This window comes from Ambystoma mexicanum, chromosome 11, assembly GCF_040938575.1.
Source record: "Ambystoma mexicanum isolate Mex_15411 chromosome 11, UKY_AmexF1_1, whole genome shotgun sequence".
Classification (NCBI taxonomy): Eukaryota; Metazoa; Chordata; class Amphibia; order Caudata; family Ambystomatidae; genus Ambystoma; species Ambystoma mexicanum.
In genome coordinates this window covers 1,084,085,023-1,084,110,794 of record NC_090934.1, presented here as the reverse complement: position 1 = coordinate 1,084,110,794, position 25,772 = coordinate 1,084,085,023, and the positions used below count along the sequence as shown (strand labels likewise).

Sequence of the window (25,772 nt, the reverse complement as noted above, 5' to 3'; positions counted from 1 at the left end):
CCATGATTGCCTGGGTTTGGGTCCTCTGAGTAAGTCCCTGCTGGTCTAGGACACTTTAGCCGGCAGTACGTGCTCACTGCACATACTCGGCAGCACCGTGCTGCTTTTTTGTCCACTGTGCGTAGGTGGTGTCGCTGTCTTCCTCCATCTAAGCTGGTCTTTCTCTGCCAGCAACTTATTGTGGAGCACTTGGGGCTTTCTGCTGGTGGTTTTATTTGGGACGTGTGGCACACTCAACAAAGAATCTCACTTTGTCTCCTTTTTTTTCCACGGATGGTTGTTTACTAGGAAAACAGCCTGAAGAGCATCTTGTTGAGGTATGACATGAGACTAATGTGGACTGGTCAGAAACAGACTGGCACTGGGGGGGGGGGTGCAGGAATTGGGGACTTCACAACTGCCACTGTCCACCTATGGGGTAGAACTAGTACTCTATGTCTCCCTGATAGGCCTCCCACCACCGACTGGGAGGGGGTTTCCTTTTCCTCTTGACAAGACCATGGTACTGACCTTGCCACATACTTCCACCCTTTCCCCCAAATCTTCCTCCTTTGCTCCCTATCCACTGGGGATGGGGCTTGGGATATCAGACAGAAAGCCTATTAGCTTATTTCTATGCCAGCCTGATCATCAACTTTGAATAAGAATGGCTGTAAGGCAGGAATCGCCACTAGATGTGAGGATTTGAGCCTTATTCCTGGCCATCAAGACTAGTGGTGTGTGGCCTATCACTAGTTTCAAATAATTATTGATTGAACAGGCAATACTGCAAGCTATTAATGGCCCAATTGATGTCTAATGCTTACAATTCAATTATTGGGTAATACGTTTCTCTTGTTATAGTTTGCAGCTGATGTACATTATCGTCTTCTCTTCCCCATCTTCTACCTATGAAAAGTCTGCATGATTAGTACTGGACTTTTACACAAGGCTATTTTGAGTTGATCCAAGTATTTGGGCCTTGTTGTCCCACTAGACAATGTTGGAATGACTCTTTTTCAGTCTGTCAGTTAGGGCCCCTGTATTTTTTAAAAGAAGTTTGGTATTAATCTGTGGTAATAGCTGCCTAAGCCCACATGTCCCTCTTTGTGAGGGTGTGCAAACTTGCTGGACTGCATCTCTCTTGGCTATATTGGCTCTCTCGGTTAGTACATGTCTGTTTCCTAACTGAGATGCTGTAGATGTTCCTTCATAGTCAAACTGTATACAACAATATTGTCAAGGTAGGCCTTGGCAAAGGCCTGGTAAGGAGCCACACCGTGGTCCATCAGCCTTTAGATCATCACAGGAGCTATGTGGTGCTCAAAAGGTTAGACATTGAACTGAAAAAGCCATCTGGCAGTCTTGGATTTGGTTTCTGCCAGTAATCTTTTGTCACGCCCAAGATGGAAATAAATCTTGCCGGACCCAGCCTCTCCACTAGCTCATCTACCCTTGGCATTGGAGGATGAGGAGTCAAAGGTAAATACAGAAATGCCATGTCTGGTTTTGGGGCGAATACAGTTTGGGAGAAGCATTCGTTGTGCGACATCTCGATGAACCCTAGATTTAGTATTTTCTTCAGTTTTTTGTGTATTGCTTGCTGGTAATCTGTATGGTTTTAGATGAATAACGCAGCACAAGTGGTGTGTACGTTGTGTACAGGGGGGAATTGTTCATAACATGGTTTTGGGGAAAATTCCTCAGCATGACCTTCAATCCATTGGGCTAACTCTTGATGATCTGTGGTGATTAGCTTTACCTGTATCCTCTCTATTCTTTGATGGGTAAGGTAGTCTTCTGTGTATTGTTAGCATACAGTTTGAGCAATTGCAGGTTGCTGTTTTCCCTGGGGATGTTAGAAGGATGTTTGTAGAGTTCAAATATTCATCAGTGTTTTAATTTCACTCATCAGTTTCAAGATGGTGCTACTCCCTGGTTCTGTAAGAATCTTTGTGGAAACCCCACCCTCATGAAGAAAGGGATGAGTGCCTTAAAGATCACTTTTGGGGTGTTACTATGCATTGAGAAGGCTTCTGGATAGTGTGTTTTGTAGTCCACAATCACAACGAAGTATCTGCCTTTGGATTTGGATGGCTTCAGTGAGGCCAACTGCCTCAATGCTATTCCGGTGCAATAGTGCCTCCCTAATTGCTAACAGCTGTAGTGGTAATCTAGGTGCATCATCAGGAAAGGTCTTTTGACAAATGGGGCCGGATGAAGAGAGCTGCTTGATCTCTGCTTTTACCACTTCCCAGTATAACTGACCGAGCAATGCCTTCAGAATCTTCTCTAACCAAAGATGCCCTGCCATTAGATTGGAGTGGGTTAGTTCCAATACTGTCTTCGGAACAGCTTTGGGACCAATAGTTTGTGATGGTTAATGCCATCATTTCTTGGCTTCATGCTCACTCAAATCGGGCACCCTTGCTTCTCTGAGAAATGAGGGGACTTTAGGGTTCGGCTCTCGACTTCTAACATCAGGTACTTCTGAGCTTGGTACAGGAGTGTATTCGTCCTGTGAGCATCTGCAAATTCAATAAGGTTACCTTAACTTCTCTGTAATCTCATTTGATCACTGCTGCTGTTACCCCCACTGAATACTGTGACAAACCTGGACAATTCGTCCCTTCTCCCCAGAGGGGAGCCACCCCCGTTGAGGCTAGGGAGGTGAACCTGCTATGCAGGACCCTCCCTAGGAGTTTGGGCAAGTGGGACCTCACTGGGAGTGACTCCCCTCTTGGAGACCAGGACTCCCATTCTAATAAGGAACTCCCAATCCAAACCACCCTGTCTGCATATATGGATGTTGGAATGACTTTGGCATTCCCTGTGACAACCATAATTAACAAAGGTCCTTCTATTGGCTTCAGGTAATGCTGGTAGTTGCCTGAAGTCCATGACCAGGGAAAATGGAGATAATTCCTTTTGCTCTGTAGGAACGGTGTCCTGGAGGAGCAGAGCCACGTCGAGCCATGGAGCCAGTGGTAGTGCGAACGGAATGAGACCCACTAGCTGAAGGCTGGATGGTGGGTGCCTTGACCAAGCAAGAGGCTCCAGTCACGAAATGAGACAAAATGGAAAGGCAGCAGTCTTCTCTGGTGGTGCGACCACTGAATAGCATTGGCTGGCCTGGCACCTGGCAACCAGCAACAAGACTAGAGACTGAAGAGGAGCCTGGGTCCCCAAGATCCACCCAGAAAGCGCCTGTTCTGCCGAAAGCGGGTTCCCCTCTTCTGCTCTCAGTTTCCGATAGTGGTGGCTTGGGGGTGGACGTCCTGTATCTGGTGTGGCCTCAGGGTCTACTCTGTGCTCTTCCTCCTCTTACTATTCCCAGGGTGGTGCTGTGAGTCCGTTGTTGCGGGTGACGGTTCTCTTGGTGGCGCTTTTCTGGCCTCAATGTGGTTGGTCCCTTCCCTTTTGGTGCTCCACTGTCAGGCTGTGGATTATTGTAAAGTGGCCTTGCCCTCTGCAGACCAGTCTGGGGTGCGAGGTCTGGCAGATTGGATGGGCAGTTTTGATCTTGCACTGTCTCGGTTGACTTCTCTGGGTGTTTTTGATCTTGTCGTTGATTTTATCCTCCAGACTCGACGCCCTTCTACCTTAAGGTCCTGAGACAGGCACTGGGGGATTTTTTTCTGGATTGATGTGGGTGGTTTGGGGTACTCCCCCCTTCAGGGTCGGTTGCCTTCTGTTCTCCAGTTTCTCCAGGTGGGGTTCACCTAGGGGCTGCCAGTTTCCATGCTTCGCTCCCTGTGGGCCTCCATTGCGGTACACAAGGGGGTCTATGTGGGCTGCATGGAGGGGAGGGCACTTTGGTAGGTGAGCTCCTTGAGGGTTGGCTGCTTCTCATCCCTGTGCCTCTGTGGGTCTTCCTCTGTGGGATCTTCCTCTGGTCTTGCGGTTTTCCTCCTTCCGCCTTTTGATCCTCTTCTGGCTCTTGGCATCCGGCGTCTCGCTCTCAATACAACCTTCCTTGTTGCTCTCACATCTGCCCGGTATCTGTGGGAGGTGGGGGTTTTGTTTTGTCGCCCTCCCTTTACTCTGGGTGCTCCCTAGTTTCATTGTTTTGGGCTGTGACCCCATGTTTTTGCCAATGGTGGTGTCTCGTTTTTGCACATCTCAGGTTCTGGTTCTCCAGGTTTTCCGGGATCCCCAGACCCCGACGTGGTAGGCTGTTGATGATCAGCAGGCTGTTTTGGAACACTTTTCTCGGACAGAGCTGTTCCGCCATTCTGATATGATAGGATACAGCATTTATAACGTGCCTATACACAGGTGTTTCAAGGCGCAACGAGGCAAGGGCGGGGGAACAGTGGGAAGACAGACAACGATCTTACTAGGCCAGGTGTCATTCAGATTGCTCAAGTGCAAGAGAAGGGGGTAAAAGAAAAGTGCGGGGGGGAGAGGAAAGTGCAGTACATGTGTTAGGCAGAAACCTGTGCAGTTCCCTCTCGGACCACTGCAAAAAGTTTAAGTCTACAGGAGTTAGCAGTAAACCCAATTGGTAGCAGTCCGCACCACCCAGATTTACCTGGTAGCTGTGGCTGAGCAGTCAGACTTCTCTCAAGATGAGTTAGGCCGTATGTGGAGTATACAAGAAGGGGCAATTTACACAGTAGAACAAGCAGACACGGAACAGAGCTTGGGTGTAAAGATATATAATTATTTATTTAAAAACACATCTATGAAAAACACACTGGCACTAATACGGCAAGCAACTTCAATCACAATTACTATAAGTATATCAATCCCCTAACAATATTTCGACAAGTCTAGGTTCAACGGCACCACTTATTTGCAGACAGAGGTGAATGCTTTAACCTAGATGGCACTCTAATATTCGTTAGAACAGGAGAGAAAAGGCAGGGTATTAAACCAACTCGGTACCAACACTTTTACGAAGCAAATGCAAGGCAAGTAAGGCAGGGTCTACTGTGGATTACAAAGTTCAGAGGCCAGGCCCACTCGGAGTGAGGCAAGGCGGTATGTCCCGAAAAGTATCACAGTGGAAATGCACTTCAAGTCTTTGTAGCAAATTGTCACAGAAACGTTGGACCAGTTAAGAACAAAAAAGTTAAGAAGGTCTGGAGGCGACCCAATGGAAAGGTAAGGATTTAAGACACCTCACGTTAACCGTCACAAGGGAAGCCAAGCGGACACAGTACCTTGAAAGTGAAGAGATAGCTCCGGCGGGGGCAGTTGTTCCTGGTGGTGGATGCATGTCGGGGCTTTGCCGGAAGATGAGAGGATCTCGTCGTCGAGGAAAAGTTGAAGATCGTTGCACCACCAGGGAAGAGACCAGCCGCGGAGTGCTCCGTCACAAGGCACCACCTTTTGGTCGCAGTACAGTTGTTAGTGGCTATCCGGTTGCCGGGGTGCTCAGCACGGGCAATTCGACCACTACGTCCTGGAAGCAAAGAAAAAGCAAGGGACTGGTTGTTCCCACCAGTCAGGGGAAGAAGACTCTCCAGCAGGGAGATCTCCTCTGTCGTTGGGAAGTGGTGAGTCGGTTCAGCAGGGCTCCACCGGAGGTGTCGTCTTTGCAGGTCGGCTCAGCTTTACCCTCGTCGGATTCTTAGGTCCTGTGGCGACTTCTGAAGATCCAGTCCCAAAAGCCCTGCTTTTATGCAGAAAACCCCCATTCATTCAGCCTAGCTGTCAATCAAACATGCTAAGTGGTGAGCGGGGCGGCTCACCACTCGGGCCAATCACACCAGAGTGCGACTTGAGTTGGCAAGGCAACTCAGTCCAGGGTGCCTAAACCCCCTCCCTGTGGTACCCAGACAGAATGGCACCACTCTGGAGGGCTTCTGGGTAGAAGCCCGCCAAAAGTGTAACAAGGGGCTCAACCCTTGGTTCGGAGTTACAGAGGTGAACACAGACGCCATTTTAAAAACCGAGTTCTGGCAGAAAATACCACCCGGTGAATTTACTTACGATAAATAAACTGGCGGTATGTTAGAGACTAACGTGAAAAAGTATTAGCCTCCAACAATGGGAAGAATCCCATTGGAATATATTTAGGGTCGAATATACAAAGTAGTTTCCACTGCCACCAGCCAAAACTCGACGAGGGGGGACAGGACAGTGCCCCCTCGAACAACAGACCCAGGGGTAATCGAATTACCCCTACCAGTATGTCCACAATAGGATGGTTTGTACTAGTTCTGTTAGTAAATTTAGGTCTAGTAAAGCCAATGGTGACTTTACATGCCCTGGGAGACAGTAGTCAGTCCGAGGGTATGGAGTCTATGGTGGGGATCCTCTAGGACACCCCAGTGTTACGGCACGGAGGGTGCAGTGTAACACACATAGCAAAACATAAGAGGCCCTCTGGAGTAAAAGACCCCATAGCCCATAGAACACATTGACATTCAAAAGAATCAACCACATTCATGTCCAAGAGTGCGAGAAAAAGAGTCTCACTCTTGGCAGGATGAAAAAAACAAACTCCAGGAATCCAGCAAAGCTGCTGGGGACTCACTAGGTTAGGAAATTCAGCCTAAACAGAGAATTCTCCCTAACAACATGGGATAATAAGATAACATAAAATAAATAAAGGACTGCCAGCTGGTGGCAAGTGCAGGGTGAGTGCAGACATAAGTGCTGGTTTGGGGACTGAAGTGATACAGAAAACCGTCACCAGGTGCAGGGGTTGCCAGGAAGGCAGAACAAGCTTGCAACTGGCAGGCCTTGGGACCCGAGATCAGATGGGTGGACAGGTAACCCGTGCAGTCTCAGTATCAGCCAGGACTTCAGCAGGGGAGTGGGGGAGAGAAAGCAGAAGCAAAGATTAAGGTTTTTAGGTGCTTCTGGAACCGAAGATGGTTCTCCTCAAGTTTCAGGGAGGCAGGGAGGCTGTTCCAGAGGGAGGCCCCAGCCGAAGAGAGATCTACCGCCAACTCGTTGCTTGGAGAAGCGACAGACCCTGTGGGAGTTGGAGGCGGATAAGCGAAGAGCTTGAGAGGGAAGATATTTAGGAAGAGAGAGTTGAAGGTATTAAGGCCCCAGGGCCCAGAAGGCCTTGTGGACGATGCAGAGGGTTTTGACCATAATCCTCACAGCCACTGGGAGCCAGTGCAGAGATTTCAGTCCTAGAGAGATACGATCCCTGGGCTTGAGGCCAAGGACAAGTCTCGCAGTCCTATTCTGGATGAGTTGCAGAGGGCATAGAGTAGAAGCAGGCAGATTTAGAAGAGGCTGTTGCAATAGTCCCGCCTGGAGAGAACCAGAGCTCTGGAGACAGTGAGCTTCTGGGGCAAAGAGAGGAAAGGAAGAATACCTCTGAGGAGGTGCCTCCAGTAGTGTGACTTCTTAGAGACGTCATAGATGTGAGGGGAGAAAGAGTGTGGAGTCGAAGATGACCCCCATGTTCTTAGCCTTGCAGGTGGGAGCAGGATGAGGGCCAAGAATGGCTGGCCAGAGAGCTACAGGAAAGGAGGGAGTGGGTGTGCCGATGAGGAGAATCTCAGTCTTACTGGCATTAAGGCAGAGGTCATTGGCGACACACCACTCCTGGATAGCAGACAAACAGTCGGAGATGAGAGATGGGGAAGAGGTGGCCGAAGGTAGCCTGAAAATGAGCTGAGTGTTATCTGCGTAGCACTGAAAGTTGTGGCAGAGAGCGGCAATGCAGTGGGCAAGGAGTGCCAGGGAGAGAGGTTAGACCCCTCGGAGACACCACAGGTAGAGAAAAAGATAGCAGAGAGGAAGGACCCAAGTTGGACCTGGGAGGGTCGGTCAGAGAGGAAGGAAGTCAGCCATGCCAGGGCCTGACCGGTGATAGCTAGGTTATCACAGAGGCACTTTAGCAGGATGGAATGGTTGACAGTGTCTAAGGCAGAAGAGAGATCAAGCAAGATGAGTACACATAGCGAGTGTTAGAGTCTTGAGAGCAGGCCTTCACAGATGTTCAGGAGGGCAGTTTCCATGCTTCTGACAGCTCTGAAGTCAGACTGATGGTCATGAAGACAACCAACAGATTCAGTGTGGAGATTAAGCTGGGAGATGGCCAGTTTCTCCAGGAGCATGCCCAGGAAGGGAGTGATGGAGATCGGGCTATAGTTGGCTGGGAAGGAGGGATCGGGTGAGGGTTTCTTAAGAAGAGGGTGCACAAGGGAGTGCTTCAGGGGGATGGGAAGACTCCCGTGGTGAAGGAGTGGTTGCAGAAGTCAGCCAGGGCACGAGCCAGGGTGTCAATGTGGTCCTTGATGGTTTTGGGCAAGACGAGACTTTCATAGATCAGACTTGTCTAGAAACCTCATCTGCAGAGAACAGGGGAAAGGCAGAGAAGGAGGGAGGAGGGGTGGCTGCAGAAGGGCCAGAGGAAGAGCTGGAGTGCAGGGAGGGAGGGCAGAGGACAGTGAGGATAGAATGTCCTGAGTTTTAGAGATGAAATGAGAAGCCATTGCCGTGCAGAGGGACTGGGAAGGGACAGGCGAGGTAGAGACTGCGGCAGGATTGGCCAGTTCCTTGCAGATTTTAAAGAGTTCAGCCAAGTTATAAGATGCCGCTGACAAGCAGGCTTGGATATGAGCTCTCTTCTTGGTGAGGACAGAGAGCCGGTATTGCCGGATGACCTACTTGCTACATTTGGGTCTGCTGGTGCTGGCAGAAGGCTTCTGTGATATCCATCGCCCATTGGATCCGGACTGTCCTCTCCATGGCTGTTGGTTGGCCTGTGCATGTCCAGGGTCGTTCTACGCGGGGGATGGTTGTTTCCTGGGCGGATGCCAATGTGATGTCTCTGTAGGTGGTTTTTAGATCTGCTGACTGAGCGGTCCAGAACATGTTTCTCATCCATTTCCGGCTGGAAGTTTCTCATTCCTGGGATGGCTCCTTTGGGGTTGGGTTTTGTCTATTGGCATGTGATTTTCTGGGGGATTGAAGTGATGTTCTGTGCTGCAACACATCTGTCTTTCTTTGGGACCTCACCCTGTTGGCTGTACTTTGGTGTACCTCAGAGGTAAGTACTGGGATGAGGAAGGATGAGGTGGAGCTAATGCTCTGTTCATATGCTAAGAGTCAGAATAGGAGTAATGAAGAGTACTAGTAAGTAATCCTAGCATTCATGCCCAGGAAATTTCACCAGCTCGGGTATTCTTGCTTAAAAGATGTGCATCATTCCGATTCTCATTGGTCCCTTCCTGGAGCTATAAGACAACCAAAAAATAGATTTAAAATATCTGTGGCATGATTGCAACTCGCTTCACAAATATGTTCCTTATTTTCTGGTGGCCCAGTTCTATTGTGTTAGCGTGCTTCAGAAAATCTAAGGTTGTTCCTGTGCACACAGGTGTCCCCTGGTATTTACACACAGATGTACTCAGGCATTGACAGTATAACACATGCTCTAATGTTCGTTCTGTTTTTTTTTGTTGCCAGAATGTGATAGAACCTGTGCCAGTTGTTCTGGTCCAGAACCCACAGACTGCACCCAGTGCCAGTTGGGGCTGACTCTGGATCCCAGCACTGGAATGTGCGGTGTCCAGGGCGATGCCAAATGCCCTCCGAGGACCTTTCTGCACGATGACCTCTTCACCTGCAAGCCTTGCCACGACACCTGTGAGTCGTGTGATGGGCCTTTTCGAAGTGATTGCGTTACCTGCACTTCCCCCTTCAATTTACACGGTAAGAAAATGATCGATGCAGAACACCTGTACACCATTGTCCACATCTTAAGCTCTCGTACTAGTAGGTTCTGCACTCTTGGGAAGCATGTCAATAACGTGGGAGTAATCATCTGCATTGCCTTACAGCACGTTAGCAGCTCATTGTGCACGCTTAAAAATTACTCTGATGTATAGAGGAATACTTGTGATGCCAGCCACCTGCAATTAATACATCTTCATTCAGTGTTACCGGCTATACGGTGCTCTGACGACCTTCAGGGCCTGGTTTGTGCTGTATTAAATAAGATAACTTGATAAATCAAGGAAGCAGTTATGAGAATATCTGGCTAGTATGAACACTAATCTCAATCAGCAAAGCCTGGCCACCCACATCCTAGTACCTCGACAATAAGGCCTAATGTTAACTCTTTGCATTCTGAACCCCACAACAGCTATACTGCCTCGTCCTCAAAAAAGAAAAAAGTTACCTTTGTCAGATGGTTAAAGGGCAGTGAGGTGTTTAAAAAAGGTACTGCCCAATATCTTGATAGAGCTGATAATGAACGGATGAGAAGAATCAAGTTAAAGAGTAAAACTCGATAATTAAGGAGTAAGGGGCACTTTAGTAATTCTGGAACCATTTCCAGAATATTCAAGCTCAGTGTTTTCCCTTGCACTGCATGAGAAGGCCCATCCAGTCTCGTGTATTTCTATTTTTGTCCTGTTCGGTGTCCTGATTGAGGAAAAGAGTTGTCAGTAAGAAGGGGTAGTATGAGTGCCGCGAGGTCAAGGGAAAGATCGTTGAATGTGCCAAGGGAAACGCCCCCGTCAGCAAAGCCCAATTATTAGCAGTGAGACATTGCTATAAGAAGCTTCTAGCGAAGAAAAAGTGGGAGTTTTCAAACATCCAATGGGGTAAAAACTCTGAGGCTAGTAGAGCTAAAGATGGGGGTCACCTTTTGGAAATTAGTGGCAGGACAGGCTAATGAAGCCGATGAGATCCCCATCTGCAATATTTCTGGGAGTGATTGGTGGTCGCACTTCAGTACTCTGTATAGTAATCAGGGCTTTGATGCTACCGCCGATACAGCGGTCATTCAATGGCTTCCCGCAGGCATGGTGGGATCAACCTTAGTCTGAAGGAGGTTGTGGAGGCGATCGGTAAGCAGACCATGGGCAAGGCAGCAGGCCCAGATTTTATTTATTCCCCCTGATTTATTTAAGGACGATCCCAAGATTTGCTCCATAGTCCTCTACGCAGTTTTTAATGCAATAATCAAGACAGGAACTATTCCATCATCATGACAAAGTGTGATTTTGGTCCCATTATATATAAAATGGAGAAGCGACCTTCTGGCGAATTATTGCTATGTATCTCTGTTGGACTCCGTGGGGAAAGTATTTCGTAAGGTCATCTTGAATAGGGTACAGGAGTGGGCAGGCGCCAGTCAGGTAATTTCTCCATTTCAGGCAGGATTTCAAGTGGAAAGGGGAACAGTGGACCAATGTTTCATCATGTCCCTTCTCCTGCAGAAATAAATCAATCTCTCAAGAGTGAAACTTTACGCAGTATTTTTATATTTTGGAAATGCTTTCAATAGTGTATCGAGGGATACACTGTGGGAGATTCAGCTTAAGAGAAAGTGTCCAAGTTATTTAGTTGCGCTAATACACAAATTATACTCCAAGAACTCGGCACAGGTAAGGTAAGGTCTGGGAGGCGAAGTGACATTGGAGTTCTGAGCAACGGAGACAGACAGGGCTGCGTGGTGGCCCCCTTGCTTTTTTGTATATACTTACAGGAAATAATTGACGCTATTTGACCGACTGCCAGGACTGACCTAACTTGGGAGCAATAAAGTGCACAACATGATTTTGTGCGGATGACGCTGGGTTATTGGCAACCACCACTCAGGACTTAAGGAATTCTTTAAGAATTATTTACGTAAATGTAAAGACTATAGCATTTTGTCCAAACAATTTTCCCTCCGATTGGTAGTGGAGGATGTTCCTCTTGAGCCAGTCCATAGCTTCGACTAAGTATCTGGTCATTGCATCTAATGCCATTTCATCGAATTTTTTCCATCTAAAAAATGTGCATCAAATGCATGTTTTTGGGGGGTAAAGGGTTAATTTGTGTTCAGGAGGATTTTAAAGGGTAAAAAACAGGGGTTTGGGGGGGTGTCCCGCCCTCCCGCCCGCCCCTCAAAAAAAGAAGGACAAAAAATGCATTTGATGCACATTTATTAGATGGAAAAAAATGTATGCATTTAGATGTAAGGAATTCGATGCAATGACCATAAACCCTTCGACTACATAGGAATTTGTTTCCAAGAAGATGGTGATTGGGGAGAGAAGACTGAGAGGGCTAACCTTAAAATGAACAAACATTGTGGAGCAGTAAAATCTGTTGCCTTATTGCATCATGGAGGTCAAACAATCCCTGCTTCAATATATAGTGCTGAACTTTGGGGACAAGGGAACATGAAGACTCTCAAAGTTCTTTAAAAAATAACTGCTGTCTTGGCCCCCTCCTGCTCCCTCCTGCTCTGCAAGGTTGGAATTGGAGTCTCCTTTATCTGCGACCTTCTCTCATCAGACCAGTACTATACTTGTTAAGGCTATGGCAAGTAGAGGAATTACATCAACAGAGGGAAGAACTGAAGCACCTCATGTCGTTAGAATGGGGGAAATCCTTAAGTGGGTGCTCCATGTGAAAAATGTATTTTCTCTGGGGGCTTGCTCGCTGTGGGAAACCCCACAGGGAATAGATAGCAAAGCGTGGTGTGTCTGGCACTAAAAGATGCACTGAAAGTTCAATCAGAAAGACATTTAGTGTAAGAAGCTTCCTCTTTGCAAACTGGCCCAGAATATCTTGTGCATATCTTGTGCATAAATTGGTTGTTGGTTTTGAGGCCAACCGTGTACTATCCGTGAGAGGGGCTTGTATGCAAGATTTAGGCTGGGAATTCTACCGCTGGCTCCTATCAGTAAGAATTGGAAGCTAAAGGGCAGTGAGGCATGCCCATTATGTGGAGACCCAAAGGAAACAATTATCCACTTCATTTTGCTTTGCCCTGCAACCAATAGACTTAGGTGTGTGTACACAAGCCCACTGTTTATTACAGAGGGCCTCAGAAACACCAGAGCGGCAGTGGCCTTATGTAATTAACCATGTCACCAGTATGTGGTATTTGCTACCTCCCGTTATGTTTTTAGGAGCTGGTTTCTAACCTAGAAAATCCAACTGGCCTCAAACGTAATATAGAGCAGATTGGACGAATGGAAACACAATGTTTAGCTTGTGAAGTTTCCAGTTGATAATGGATGTGTTCTGTACAGAGTTGTTATAATGTTACTGCAAATCGCTGGAAAACTGCAAAACAATATGGAAATTGGTTTTAGTAATTTTCAACTGGATTTTAATATATTCTAATGGTGCTGGTATAGAATAACCGTGATGCGAGGGGAATTGGGTGATATATTTTGCCATAGATGTTTGTAGCTGATTTGTCTTTACACAACTATGCTGCTGTTTCCCCGCATGATTTTTTAGCAGTTGTACAGGGCAATTCATGGAATTATTGTGCGCTGAAATTTTCGGCGCAAGCATGTGAAAGCGTGCGAATCACAGCACAAGTGCGAAAATCGCAGCGAAACCCGCGCACAGCGATTCATGGAAGTCTGCGCACGTGTAAATCCCTGGATGTGCGCTAAAATTCTGCGTGGCGCACGCTGGCGCACACGTCTCCAGACAGCGTGCGCTAAGTGCACAGCGAAAGCGCACATAGCGCAGCGCACACAACAAAAGTAGGCAGAACAGGAGGCGTAACACGCGGAATGGGGAACAACGCGTGAAAATGTGGGCGTCACGGGGGAAGTACAGGAGGCAAATGCTCGGAACGCCCACACGCGCATCTACAACATGTATTCATGGAATCGAACGGGGCTAATGCGTGCGCCAAAAAAGACACACTACTCCGGAAACACGTACGCCAGCAGGAAGCCACCCAACACACCATGGCATGTCATGCAATGTGAAAGCAAACGAAGCAATGCACAAGACCTGACACAAGTGTCACAAAGTGCACTGTCCCAAATGGAAACTGCCCACAGACAGTATGCTCCCAGTAATCAATAACAAACAGCACACATGAACAAATACTTACCACCAACACAATACAGCAACACACCATGAAACATTGCAAAAACATGACAGTACTAAGTCAAAGTAGTGGTAGTCTTACAACCTGAATAAACCAGCACATCGACCCCTTCCAACTGTAGAGTGTTGCTGTCACGCAAATGTCAGTGTACTGCATACAACATGAACTCCATCTGCAAAGGAGACAGCCTTGTGAAGACATGAGGAAGGAACCTGCAAATTAGGAGGAAGACATGGATGCACAAGCACATATCAATACACCATGCAGTGTACAATACAACAACAATATCCACTAGGGATGTCTACACAGTATTGACTACAGACTGCCCACACAGCTCATGGGAGCCCAACGTCACTGTGTAATTCACTGTCACTTGGGCACACCCTTTGCAAGCCCATGGGAACGGGAAGCAGGAGGGGTGTGTGTCTCACGAACCCAAGCATCTAACCCAAACTCAGGACAAGCCTGCATGTGCCCAGCCAGAATACAGTGGATGCCCACGGGAGCCACACAAGGCAACACACTGTAAAAAATCAAAAATCAAAAATGGCCATGTGGGGGCCGGGGGGGTGGGGGAGGCCACACAGGAGGTTAGAGGACAGGGTGCACACCAACAACCACCTGCGTGGATGTTGCGAAAAAAAAAATACCTCCTTGGGCTCATGGCCTGCACGGCTATAGTGGGAGAACTGCTGTCGCTCTGCTCACCCTCTGCTGCTGCATCAGGAGGTGGTGGCACTATGGGAGGCAGCCCACGCAAAGCCCTGGTATGGTCCTCCATGGCAGCAAGCATGCGGGTCTGGAAGGTCTGATTATGGAGGATTAAACTTCAGAGATCCCCATGCAGCACGTCACGGGTTGCCCGCATTTCTGCACGCATGGCCTCGCGTGATGCCTGGATCTCCTCACGTGTTGCATGCAGCTCAGCTAAGAGCGAACGCGTGAGCTGCTCCAGCTGCTGTTCTGCCCTTAAATTACTGGAACCCTCAAGTTCAACCAGAGTCTGCCTGAGGTTATGTAGTTCTACCCTCAGGGCTTCCCTGTGGCCCTGGGACTCTATTGATATGGATTCGCACAGAATCTCCAGTGCCGCCCGTCGGTCCCTGTTGGACGCCAACATGTCTTCCCTGTAGGATTGGAAAATGGAGTCTGTTGCCTGCTGTTGTTGCTCCATCTGCCTTTCAGGGGGTATTATGGAAGTGGCCACCATCTCCATTGCCTGAGCCATCATTTCTACTGATGCTGCCTGTTGGGTTGCCATACCGTACATGGAGTTTTCCCATACAGTATTGCCTTGTGGCTCACGGCCACCGCGTCGACGGTCACCACACCTGTTTGGGGCAAGGCGATCTGCACCTTGCTGTGCTGGCACTGCCTGAGGCTGCAGGACTGCATTCCCCCTCTGATCTGCTGGCCCATGAACAGGATCAGATGCTGTGGAGTCTGACCCTGCATCCGTAACCGCCAAAGGCGGACCTACCAACACTGACATCCCCATAGAGGGTTCTACCCCTGGTGCAGGTGGGTTGGACAGAACAGAATCCCTGCCAGAAACACTTTCCTGCGACGGCACATAAGTCTCATCATCCGATTCAGCTCCTGAATAGAGGTCTAGGGAGGTGCACCCAGAGACACCCCTGGACAGTATGGTCTGCAGTAACATTGGGTTTTCACCCACCACCACACCACGTCCCCCACTGGTGCCTGGTCGTGCCTGAGATTCCTCCTGGGTCTGCACCATCTCCTCAACCTCAACAGCATCAAGTGCATCATCACCTGCAAAAACATGAAAGACAACAAATGGAAACAGGCATGAGCACCATAGCACACACATAGGACGTGACAAGCCAGAGATCCAGTATATGATTTACACATGTCCTACATGACTATAACCCTGCCATGCATGCATTGTCAAAGAGTTGGAAGTGGAGTCAAAAAGGCAGACACTGGGGAGAGCAAGATGAAAAAGCAACACATTTGCAGCATGTTAGGTAACACTGGCATCACACATCAGGCTGTGAGTGGCATGTCCAATACACATACATGACACATGCCACCACACAGATGTCATGTAGCATAGCCACAGTAAATTACAAAACTACAGCAATATGTCAGTGAATGGGTACTGTCACACATCCATGTCACATCAACATGATGCAAAGATTAATGCTGAATAGTGTTGCTAAATATGCATGTGCCACACACTGAAACACATCCAGTGTCCAATAATACAGTCATTGTGGGCTGATCAATGGTTGGTCACTTTAACATTACAGGAAACATCTGTCATGTTCCACATGCAAACAGGCCCTAATAAAAAATGTCTGCAGCCCAATACTCCATCGGCCTGAATGATGTAATCATTAACATAACCGGGTAAAAATAGTGGCCCAGTGTGGGCTGTAAACAATGACCGAAGCATATCACATATGTTGCAATAGGGCAGAAAAATGCGTAGTAAAAATGGGAGAGTGGAAACAATCAGCCTGAATGAACACTTACAAAATCTGAACAATGTAGTTGCAAGATGACAGTTCAAGGTAAAGTGCACTAATGTGGGCCTAATTCGCAACTGTGGGCAGAAGGGATACAGTCATACCCAAATCCAAGGCACGTGAATGTATGCGAGGAAGCAAATGGGTGACCCATAACACTCAGGAGTACACACCCTCACCTGGCACTCAATCAGAACCCGTCACCCAAACAACATACACATGGATTACACACACACACATGAGCACTCACCGGACAATGGGTCATAATCAGGTAGATCTCCCACACCTTGGATCTGTTCCTCTGTGACGAAGGTCCCAGCAACAGACTCATGTTCAATGAGTTTGTTGTCCTCTTGTGGAGACCCACCGCCAGTCACCAGAGTAGCAGCATGATTTGAGGCCAACTTGTTCTTTGCTGTGCGTTTCAGGTCATTCCACCGCTTGTAGCAATCATCAGCTGTGTGTCTCACAAATCCAAGGGCACTTATGCAGTTCGCGATGGTCTGCCAGTGTGTCCTACGTTGACCAGGTGTGGTCTTGCACCCTGCAGTCACCAACATTTCGCGGCTATGTGCCGACACGTAGGTCACAAGTGCATCAAGTTCGGGGTCATTAAAGCTAGGCTTCCTTGACGTGCCGGACTGTGTAGCCGTGTCTGGGGTCTCAGCCTGTAGTGCCAGAGCACCCTTCTTCCTCTTCTTCAAAGGTGGAGCAGAGCCTGAGTGGCTTGCGCCGCTCTAGTCAGTAGGGGCAGAAGCGCAGGTGGACTGGGTACTGGGAGTGTGCGAATGCACAATGACCATAGGTTTTGGTGCAGGCATTGGCTGAAGTGTGATGTTGGCAGGGGCAACGTCAGTTTGATGGACCAGGACCGACACTGTCCCGGCTGGGAGACTCAGAGCTGGGGTGGATAGAGCTGCAGCTGCCCCTGCAGCCTCCCCACCCTGCCTACTTGGGGCAGCAGATGACATCGCTGCCCCAGATCCACGTGGCCTGGTGACACCAACTTGCACCGGCACACGCGGCTTAGACTTGCTGACCTGGAAGTCGGCTTGGGAGTCATCCTGTGCCGGGTCAGGTGCCACAATGGGCTGGTCCAACAAGGGCTGAGCTGGGATGGCATCAGCCACGTTTCCCTTAACCATGGGGGGGCATGGGTGCCCCTGATTGGTCCTCCACACATGGGGGTCTAGGGGCACCCTGCAAATCATGGCCACGTCCCCTACCGCGCCCACCATGACCACCTTTTGGAGGTCGGCCATCTTTGCCTCCCTTACTGCTTGGTCGCCTGCCAACCATGGCACTGATGTTGTTGTGCGTATGGGAGTTGCAGTAAACAATTGTCCTGGGCAATTGGGGGTGAAAGGGGTAGGGTACTAGAATTTAATTCGTGCCCTAGTGCTCTAGCAAGGCTGTCTGTGACCCCTGGGGAAAGATGACGGGTCATGCAACGCGCAGGCACCCCAAAAACAAAAAGTAACGTGCACGCAACCCTTCGTAGACCACGTGCGTGGAAAAATGAACCTGCACTATGCTGTGGCACCCAGAAACACAAAAAAAAGCCTACACGCAGCCTACAATGACCTCTGAAGGGGTACGCGACACACGGGGCAAGCACAGTTGGTAAATGCGTGCGTGACTCACCGTCAGCCTGGAATAATAACGTGAAACAAACGCGCGTGTGCGCGTTGGCAACACCCCCGCCAAAAGAAGAACTGTACGCTGTCTGAGGAGACAGGACAAAAGAAGAAGTGAATGCTGTTTGAGGAAACAGGCCCAAAAAAAATAAAGAACGCTGTCAGAGGTAACAGGGAGTACGAACTTGAAACGCTGTCAAGTAATCGCGTGTGAACCGACAAGAAGTACAGAATTCACCCACTCGCTCTCCAAGAAAAGCACGTACAAGGGAATGGGGTGCTACACATACCTTTTAAAGCGGCCCACACGTACAGCGTCACTTACGCGTGTACGCGCTAATGCCCTTTCCTCCAATTACACGAGCTGACACTCGGACGTGCAGTTTTTGGACGTGTACGATGAACATGCACCCGTGTTGATGGAAACGGCCGCGCGCATCACGTCACTTATGCGCATAGGCCCTTTCTCGGATTACAGATTTAACAAGGGGGGTCCTGGGAGTCCCTCTGCCAGACATTAGTCCTGGTTACGAGGGACTTACCCAGAGTCTTTAGCTCACTATCTTTCACAGAGAAGAAATATCCCAAACATATCAGTCTTTGTCCTGCCCTGGGGCAGTCCAGCACCGAAATGCGAGGCAAATCTCCTCTGAACAAGAGTACCAACAGAAACCCCAGACACGTGTTTCGGTCTGGTTGGACCTCATCAGTAGGGTGGATCTGTGCCTCTCTAAGAATAGTGAGCAAGGGGTCCACGTCTGGATTCCCCTAGTAACTTAGGGTGAGACCCCAGAAACACGTGTCTGGGGTTTCTGTTGGTACTCTTGTTCAGAGGAGAATTGCCTCGCATTTCGGTGCTGGACTGCCCCAGGGCAGGACAAAGACTGATATGTTTGGGATATTTCTTCTCTGTGAAAAGATAGTGAGCTAAAGACTCTGGGTAAGTCTCTCGTAACCAGGACTAATGTCTGGCAGAGAGACTCCCAGGACCCCCCTTGTTAAATCTGCATATTTAAGTAACTTTGGGTCTCACCCTAAGTTACTAGGGGAATCCAGACGTGGACCCCTTGCTCACTATTCTTAGAGAGGCACAGATCCACCCTACTGATGAGGTCCAACCAGACCGAAACACGTGTCTGGGGTTTCTGTTGGTACTCTTGTTCAGAGGAGAATTGCCTCGCATTTCGGTGCTGGACTGCCCCAGGGCAGGACAAAGACTGATATGTTTGGGATATTTCTTCTCTGTGAAAAGATAGTGAGCTAAAGACTCTGGGTAAGTCTCTCGTAACCAGGACTAATGTCTGGCAGAGAGACTCCCAGGACCCCCCTTGTTAAATCTGCATATTTAAGTAACTTTGGGTCTCACCCTAAGTTACTAGGGGAATCCAGACGGGGACCCCTTGCTCACTATTCTTAGAGAGGCACAGATGCACCCTACTGATGAGGTCCAACCAGACCGAAACACGTGTCTGGGGTTTCTGTTGGTACTCTTGTTCAGAGGAGAATTGCCTCGCATTTCGGTGCTGGACTGCCCCAGGGCAGGACAAAGACTGATATGTTTGGGATATTTCTTCTCTGTGAAAAGATAGTGAGCTAAAGACTCTGGGTAAGTCTCTCGTAACCAGGACTAATGTCTGGCAGAGAGACTCCCAGGACCCCCCTTGTTAAATCTGCATATTTAAGTAACTTTGGGTCTCACCCTAAGTTACTAGGGGAATCCAGACGTGGACCCCTTGCTCACTATTCTTAGAGAGGCACAGATCCACCCTACTGATGAGGTCCAACCAGACCGAAACACGTGTCTGGGGTTTCTGTTGGTACTCTTGTTCAGAGGAGAATTGCCTCGCATTTCGGTGCTGGACTGCCCCAGGGCAGGACAAAGACTGATATGTTTGGGATATTTCTTCTCTGTGAAAAGATAGTGAGCTAAAGACTCTGGGTAAGTCTCTCGTAACCAGGACTAATGTCTGGCAGAGAGACTCCCAGGACCCCCCTTGTTAAATCTCCTTTCTCGGATTACACCATTCACACGCGGACGTGCAGTTTTTTCACGCACGAGGAACCACTATGCCCACGTCATGAGGGAAACGCCCGTGCGAGTCACGCCACAGAAGCGCTTTCGCGCTAAGTACCTTTGGTCCAATGAAACTGCGTACGTGTGCTGACGCGCTTACGTGTGAATGGCCTTTCCTCGAATTACATGCTGACGTGCAAGATTTTCACGTTCCAAATCACTCCGTATCAAGCTGCCCAAGCAACAACACATGGAAGACCACGCTCCTGCCCAGAAGGCCAAATTACTGCCCCCAGAGCCCCGAGCACGCTCCCACCTGCCATCTGCTGCTGCCTGACTGCCTGCTGCCCACGTGCCCTGCTATTTGCTGCCTGCACGTCAGCCAGGGGTGCAGTTGCTGTGACCACCCCTGCTGGAACCGAGGACTCCCGACTGGGATACCATCGCTCCACAGCCCAGCCCCAGGACCCAGTTGCCCACTCACTCCTGCCTCTGGAGTTGCCATGTCGGGCACAACACCATCTGGCACCACTGGCAACCCCCAGCCAGAGAGGCAGAGGGCCACCAGCTTCAGTGCCAGGGAAGTTGGTGTCCTGGTGGAGCAAGTCCTGGGGCAGTATGATGCCCTCTTTGGAAGTTTGCGCGCCGACAATGAAGGACAGACCAGGATCTAGATGGACATCGTGACTGCCATCAACGTGGAGGGGGTGGCAGTCCGCGACTTACAACATGTCAAGAAGCGCTGGGAGGACCTCAGGTCCAGGACCCTCAAGAAGGCCCAGCGCCTCTTGAAGGCAGCGGATGCCAAGGGGCGCCGGGGCCACCTGTCCGACCACCAAATGAGGGTCCTGGAACACATCTGGCCAGCGCTCCATGTCCAGGTACTTGAGAGGCAGACCCGTCTGGAGTCGAGCGGTAAGTGTACATGCATACTGATTGGACGCTGTGCGTGTGGTGGTGTGCCAGTAGTGTGCAGGTTGCACATGTGTTTTCATAGGGCCATGTAGGGATGTGTATGAACAGGGGTGTGAGTCCTCTTAGGTGTGAGACACATCGATGGTGTATGTGTTGGTAAGCATGCTGTGCAAATGCAGGTGTGGGAGCACACGTTTGAATTTCTGTGTATGTACGTTGGCATGGTTGGGGTGTCACACATGGATGGTGGTTCCTGCTGCATGTATCTGCACTGTGTACATGTTCATGTGTGTGTATTTGACAAGTGTGCAACTGTGATGCAACATGGATGCACGTGACACTGATATGTAGAAGGCTGAATGCCAGATGTGACATGTATGGCGATCGCATCACTGCGACAGTTGTAGGAGATGTAGACATGCATGTAAGTGTGGTGGCGTGTGTGCATGTCTAGTGCACTCCCTGTGTTTCATGTGATGTCAGGCTCACCTTCGGCTGTTCATGCTGTTGTATTTGTATGGATGTTGCTGCCTGGTGCAATATTGCTGTGGAAATGCTTGTGTGTGAGTTGAAATGACATGTGTGTCATGGAGTGTGATGCCATGTCTGAAGTTTGACACTGCCACTCATGTGCAACTGTCATGTGTGTATCAGTCCATTTTACAGTTCCCTGATGTCTGTGTTTTATCTCTCCCTGTCTGCAGCGTCAACTGATGAAGAGGGCGGAGAGGGTGCTGTGGAGCACAGCGGCAGGGATTGCACCACCAGCCGGAGACGCAAGGCCCGGCTCCCCTCCCAGATTGTCATCTCGTCGGGGAGTGAGGAGTCTGGTGCCGCGTCCCAGGCCGCAGCTGCCGAGGGTAGGTCCAAGAGGCAGAGGTTGGAGGTGGACCACTCGGCAGCAGAAGGGGCAGCTGAGACCCTACAGGGTCCAATGGAGGAAGATGGCACAGAGTCATACAGGTTGGTGGGGGGTTTGGTGGAGGAGGAGGCCGCGGAAGGGACACACACGGGGTCTGGAGGTGGAGATTCCACTGGTGCTAGTGGTGCAGTGCAGGGGCAGGGACAGGAGGCAGCACAGGCCGCTGCAGATGTGCCTGTGTGCAAACCTGTCCCTGATCCTGTCACTGCATCATCTGGCACCAGCAGGGATGCCTACGTCCAGGTTCGTTTTCAGGGAGTGGATGAGCACACAACAACTGGCCTTCCTCTCCCTGCAGACGTGGCTATTTCGGTCTTTTCGTGAAGAGACTGCACGTCATCTCGGATGCCTCTTTGACCACGTTGACCTGCTGGGACGGGTCACCTGTGCTGGATTCCTCCGTGTGCTGGACCTTCTTGCGACCCCCTTCTCACCTGAACCCCCTACGCGCCAGTCGTCCTCCATGCCATCTTCCCACCCATGTATCACCTGGGTACCCTGTGGAGCTGCCTCTGACCCAGCGGCCAGGCTGGTGGAGGACACACCCCTGCCACAGTCGGGTGTCGGACGTCCAGCAGGGGTGGCCACCACGACAACTGCACCCCAGCCGGAGGAGGACGTGCAGGCAGCAAGAGCCAGCACGCAGGCACAGGCACAGCAGCAGCAGCAACATGGTGGGGGCAATGATGGCTCGGGGCCTTCAACATCGGAGGGGCAGGCATCGACCAGAGGGCAGGAGGATCCAGGATTCCAAGTGTCTTCCGTGTGGCAGCGGTTGGGCCACGCCATAGATGCGGAGCGGCAGTGGGCGGAAGAGGCACGGCTCACAATGGTCAGGGCGGAGAACTCCATGCTGAGGGCACTGAGGCGGGCCGAGTGCCTCGAGGCAATTCACAGGGAGTTGGAAGTGAACATGTTGTCGTCCCTGCGAACCCTCGGGGCCATGGAAGAGGACCGCCTCTAGGACATTGAGCGGCAGTTCGATGATGCCCTGGCCCGGGACATCAAAAAGTGAGTGGTCGGACTAGCCCGCTGCCATTGTAAATAGTTAGATATTGTTAGGTTTCCTTTCTGTTTTTGTTTATTTTGGGCCACTTGGATAATGCACCACATTTTTGTATATAGTTCTTTATTGGGTAGTGTTTTTTGTAGGTTTCATTTCATTTGTTGGGCTCATGGACCCTGGATTGGTGATTTGTATACTGTTGAACAGTGGATGTTTCTCTTTTTTATTTTAATTTCACCATGGCGCAATGGATTTCAGATATTTTTTTCCCTTGGATTTGCTTTGTTGGACTGAGACTTTGGACACATTTTCATTTGGATTTCTTTGGATTCTGATTTTCATATTTTTTATTCTTTTCTGGACATGCTGCATTTTATTTTATTCCCATTATTGAGTGTTTTTTTTCATTACATTCATGTTGTGTTCAATACATTTTTGTTTCATACTTTGATGTGTGATATTCTTTCATTGGTTTCATGCATGTCATGATATGGGTTTTCACATTCACTTGCACCCATTGTGTGTGTGTGTGATGGACATGTGTTCATGAACATACTTGCCATTTGGGTTGTATCATGTAATGGCCATTTCTCTGTGGGTGGATGCAATACTTGGTTGGGTCTTTGGGCTGGGGTGGCGTGGGGTGTGATGTGGGTGGCCATGAGGCCCATAATTGAGGATTGTCATGACGTGGGTTCTGGGGGACATGAGTGGGGGCCTGCTGGCAGGTGCCCCTCACTGCTGGGGGCTGGGGGTGCTGGGGGACATGTGTGGGACATGAGTGGGGGCCTGCTGGCAGGTGCCCCTCACTGCTGGGGGTGGGGGTGCTGGGGGACATGTGTGGGGGCCTGCTGGCACGTGCCCCTGACTGCTGGGGGTGGGGTGCTGGGGGACATGTGTGGGACATGAGTGGGGGCCTGCTGGCAGGTGCCCCTCACTGCTGGGGGGTGGGGGCGCTGGGGGACATGAGTGGGGGCCTGCTGGCAGGTGCCCCTCCCTGCTGGGTGGTGGGGGTGCTGGGGGACATGTGTGGGACATGAGTGGTGGCCTGCTGGCAAGTGCCCCTCACTTCTGGGTGGTGGGGGTGCTGGGGGACATGTGGGACATGAGTGGAGGCCTGCTGGAAGTTGCCCCTCACTGCTGGGTGGTGGAGGTGCTGGGGGACATGTGTGGGACATGAGTGGGGGCCTGCTGGCAGGTGCCCCTCACTGCTGGGTGGTGGGGGTGCTGGGGGACATGTGTGGGACATGAGTGGGGGCCTGCTGGCAGGTGCCCCTCACTGCTGGGGGGTGGGGGTGCTGGGGGACATGAGTTGGTGATCACTAGTGCAAGGTGACATGTGGCTTGGCTGGGGGGCATGCCCATGGTAGATGGGCTGCCTGCGGGACATGACCAGGGGTGCAGGGTAGTCCTCTGTGGTGTGGGCTGCCTGCAGGAGCCGTGGAGGGTGTAGAGGGAACACCTGGGAGGACCCACACTGCCAATTCACGTGTAGGACTCCCCGCGCACCCCCGAAATTCACGTACCCCGCTCCGACAGCAAAATCACTTGTGAAACTTCCCGCAAAGCCCAGTTATTCACGTACCCCACTCGCACAGGGCCAATCGCGTGTGAAACTTCCCGCGAACCCCAGTTATACACGTACCCCACTCGCACAGGGCCAATCGCATGTGAAACTTCCCACAAAGCCCAGTTATTCACGTACCCCAATTGCACAGGGCCTATCGCGTGTGAAACTTCCCGCGCACCCCAGGAATACACGTACCCCACTCGCACAGGGCATTTCGCGTGTGAAACTTCTTGTGAACCCCAGTTATACACGTACCCCACTCACACAGGGCCAATCGCATATGAAACTTCCCGCGCACCCCAGGAATACACATACTCCACTCGCACAGGGCCTATCACGTGTGAAACTTCCCGCGCACCCCAGGAATACACGTACCCCACTTGCACAGGGAATTTTGCGTGTGAAACTTCACGCGCACCCTCGAAATACACATTCCCCGCTCCAATCGCGTGTAAAACTTCCTGCACACTCCAGCAATACACGTACCCCACTCGTAAAGGGCCTATCGCGTGTGAAACTTCCCGCATACCCCAGGAATACACATACCCCACTCGCACAGGGCATTTCGCATGTGAAACTTCCCACGGACCCCTGAAATACACGTTCCCTGCTCCAATCGCATGTGAAACTTCCCGCGCACCCCAGCAATACACGTACCCCACTCGCACAGGGCCTATCGCGTGTGAAACTTCCCGCGCACCCCAGGAGTACACGTACCCCACTCGCACAGGGCATTTCGCGTGTGAAACTTCCCGCAAACTCCTGTTATACACGTACCCTGCTCCAATCGCGTGTGACACTCCCCGTGCAGTGGGGTACGTGTATTCGGAGGGGTGCGCGGGGAGTTTTACAGGTGTTTTCGTGGTTGGGGCCTGTGCGCCATGTACGGGATTTGTGCGCTGTGCATGGCGCACGGGAAGGGGTTGGGAGGTGTAACTGGCGCTGCTGCAGGGTCGCTGCGCCACTCTGCGCCACGGCTGGTTTTGGAAGCTAAAATCCATGAATACGCTGTGCGCGGAAATGGATTTTAGCGCATGCGGCTGGTGCAGAAATTCGGACGCGCACACTCTGCGCCAGCCGTGTGCGTCACTTGTGCGCTGAATTCTATGAATTACCCCCTTAATCTATTTGATGCCAGGTTTATGTTCATGATTTAGATTTTAAATTATGTTAAATTTAAATACTTTTATATATGTCAACAGGGATCTTCAATTCCACATGTTTTTTTGTGGCTGTGTTGCCGAAATCAAACAATTACAAAAACATTTCCATTTAATTTTATGTCTTGTAGGTTTTCTTTCCCATTTTAAATTTAGTTATAATACTAGTCAAAGAATATTTAAAAAAAACCTGTACTGGATGGCCTTCTCACTTGAGAGATCTGGACTATTTCTGTTGGCTTCAAGAAACCCAGTCCATTATTTCATCTTGTCGGCCACTGCTTGTCCACTTAG

At 50.1% G+C, this 25,772-nt stretch overlaps 1 protein-coding gene across 1 annotated transcript in view; it reads left to right on the top strand.

Moving 5' to 3' along the window:
- Positions 1–25,772, top strand: part of LOC138504127 (proprotein convertase subtilisin/kexin type 5-like) — a 1,167,632-nt gene that overhangs the window by 630,939 nt on the left and 510,921 nt on the right. Inside the window, exon 11 of the mRNA XM_069624346.1 lies at positions 9,367–9,612. Coding sequence (XP_069480447.1) covers positions 9,367–9,612 — 246 coding nt within the window. The remainder of the gene's footprint in view (positions 1–9,366; positions 9,613–25,772) is intronic.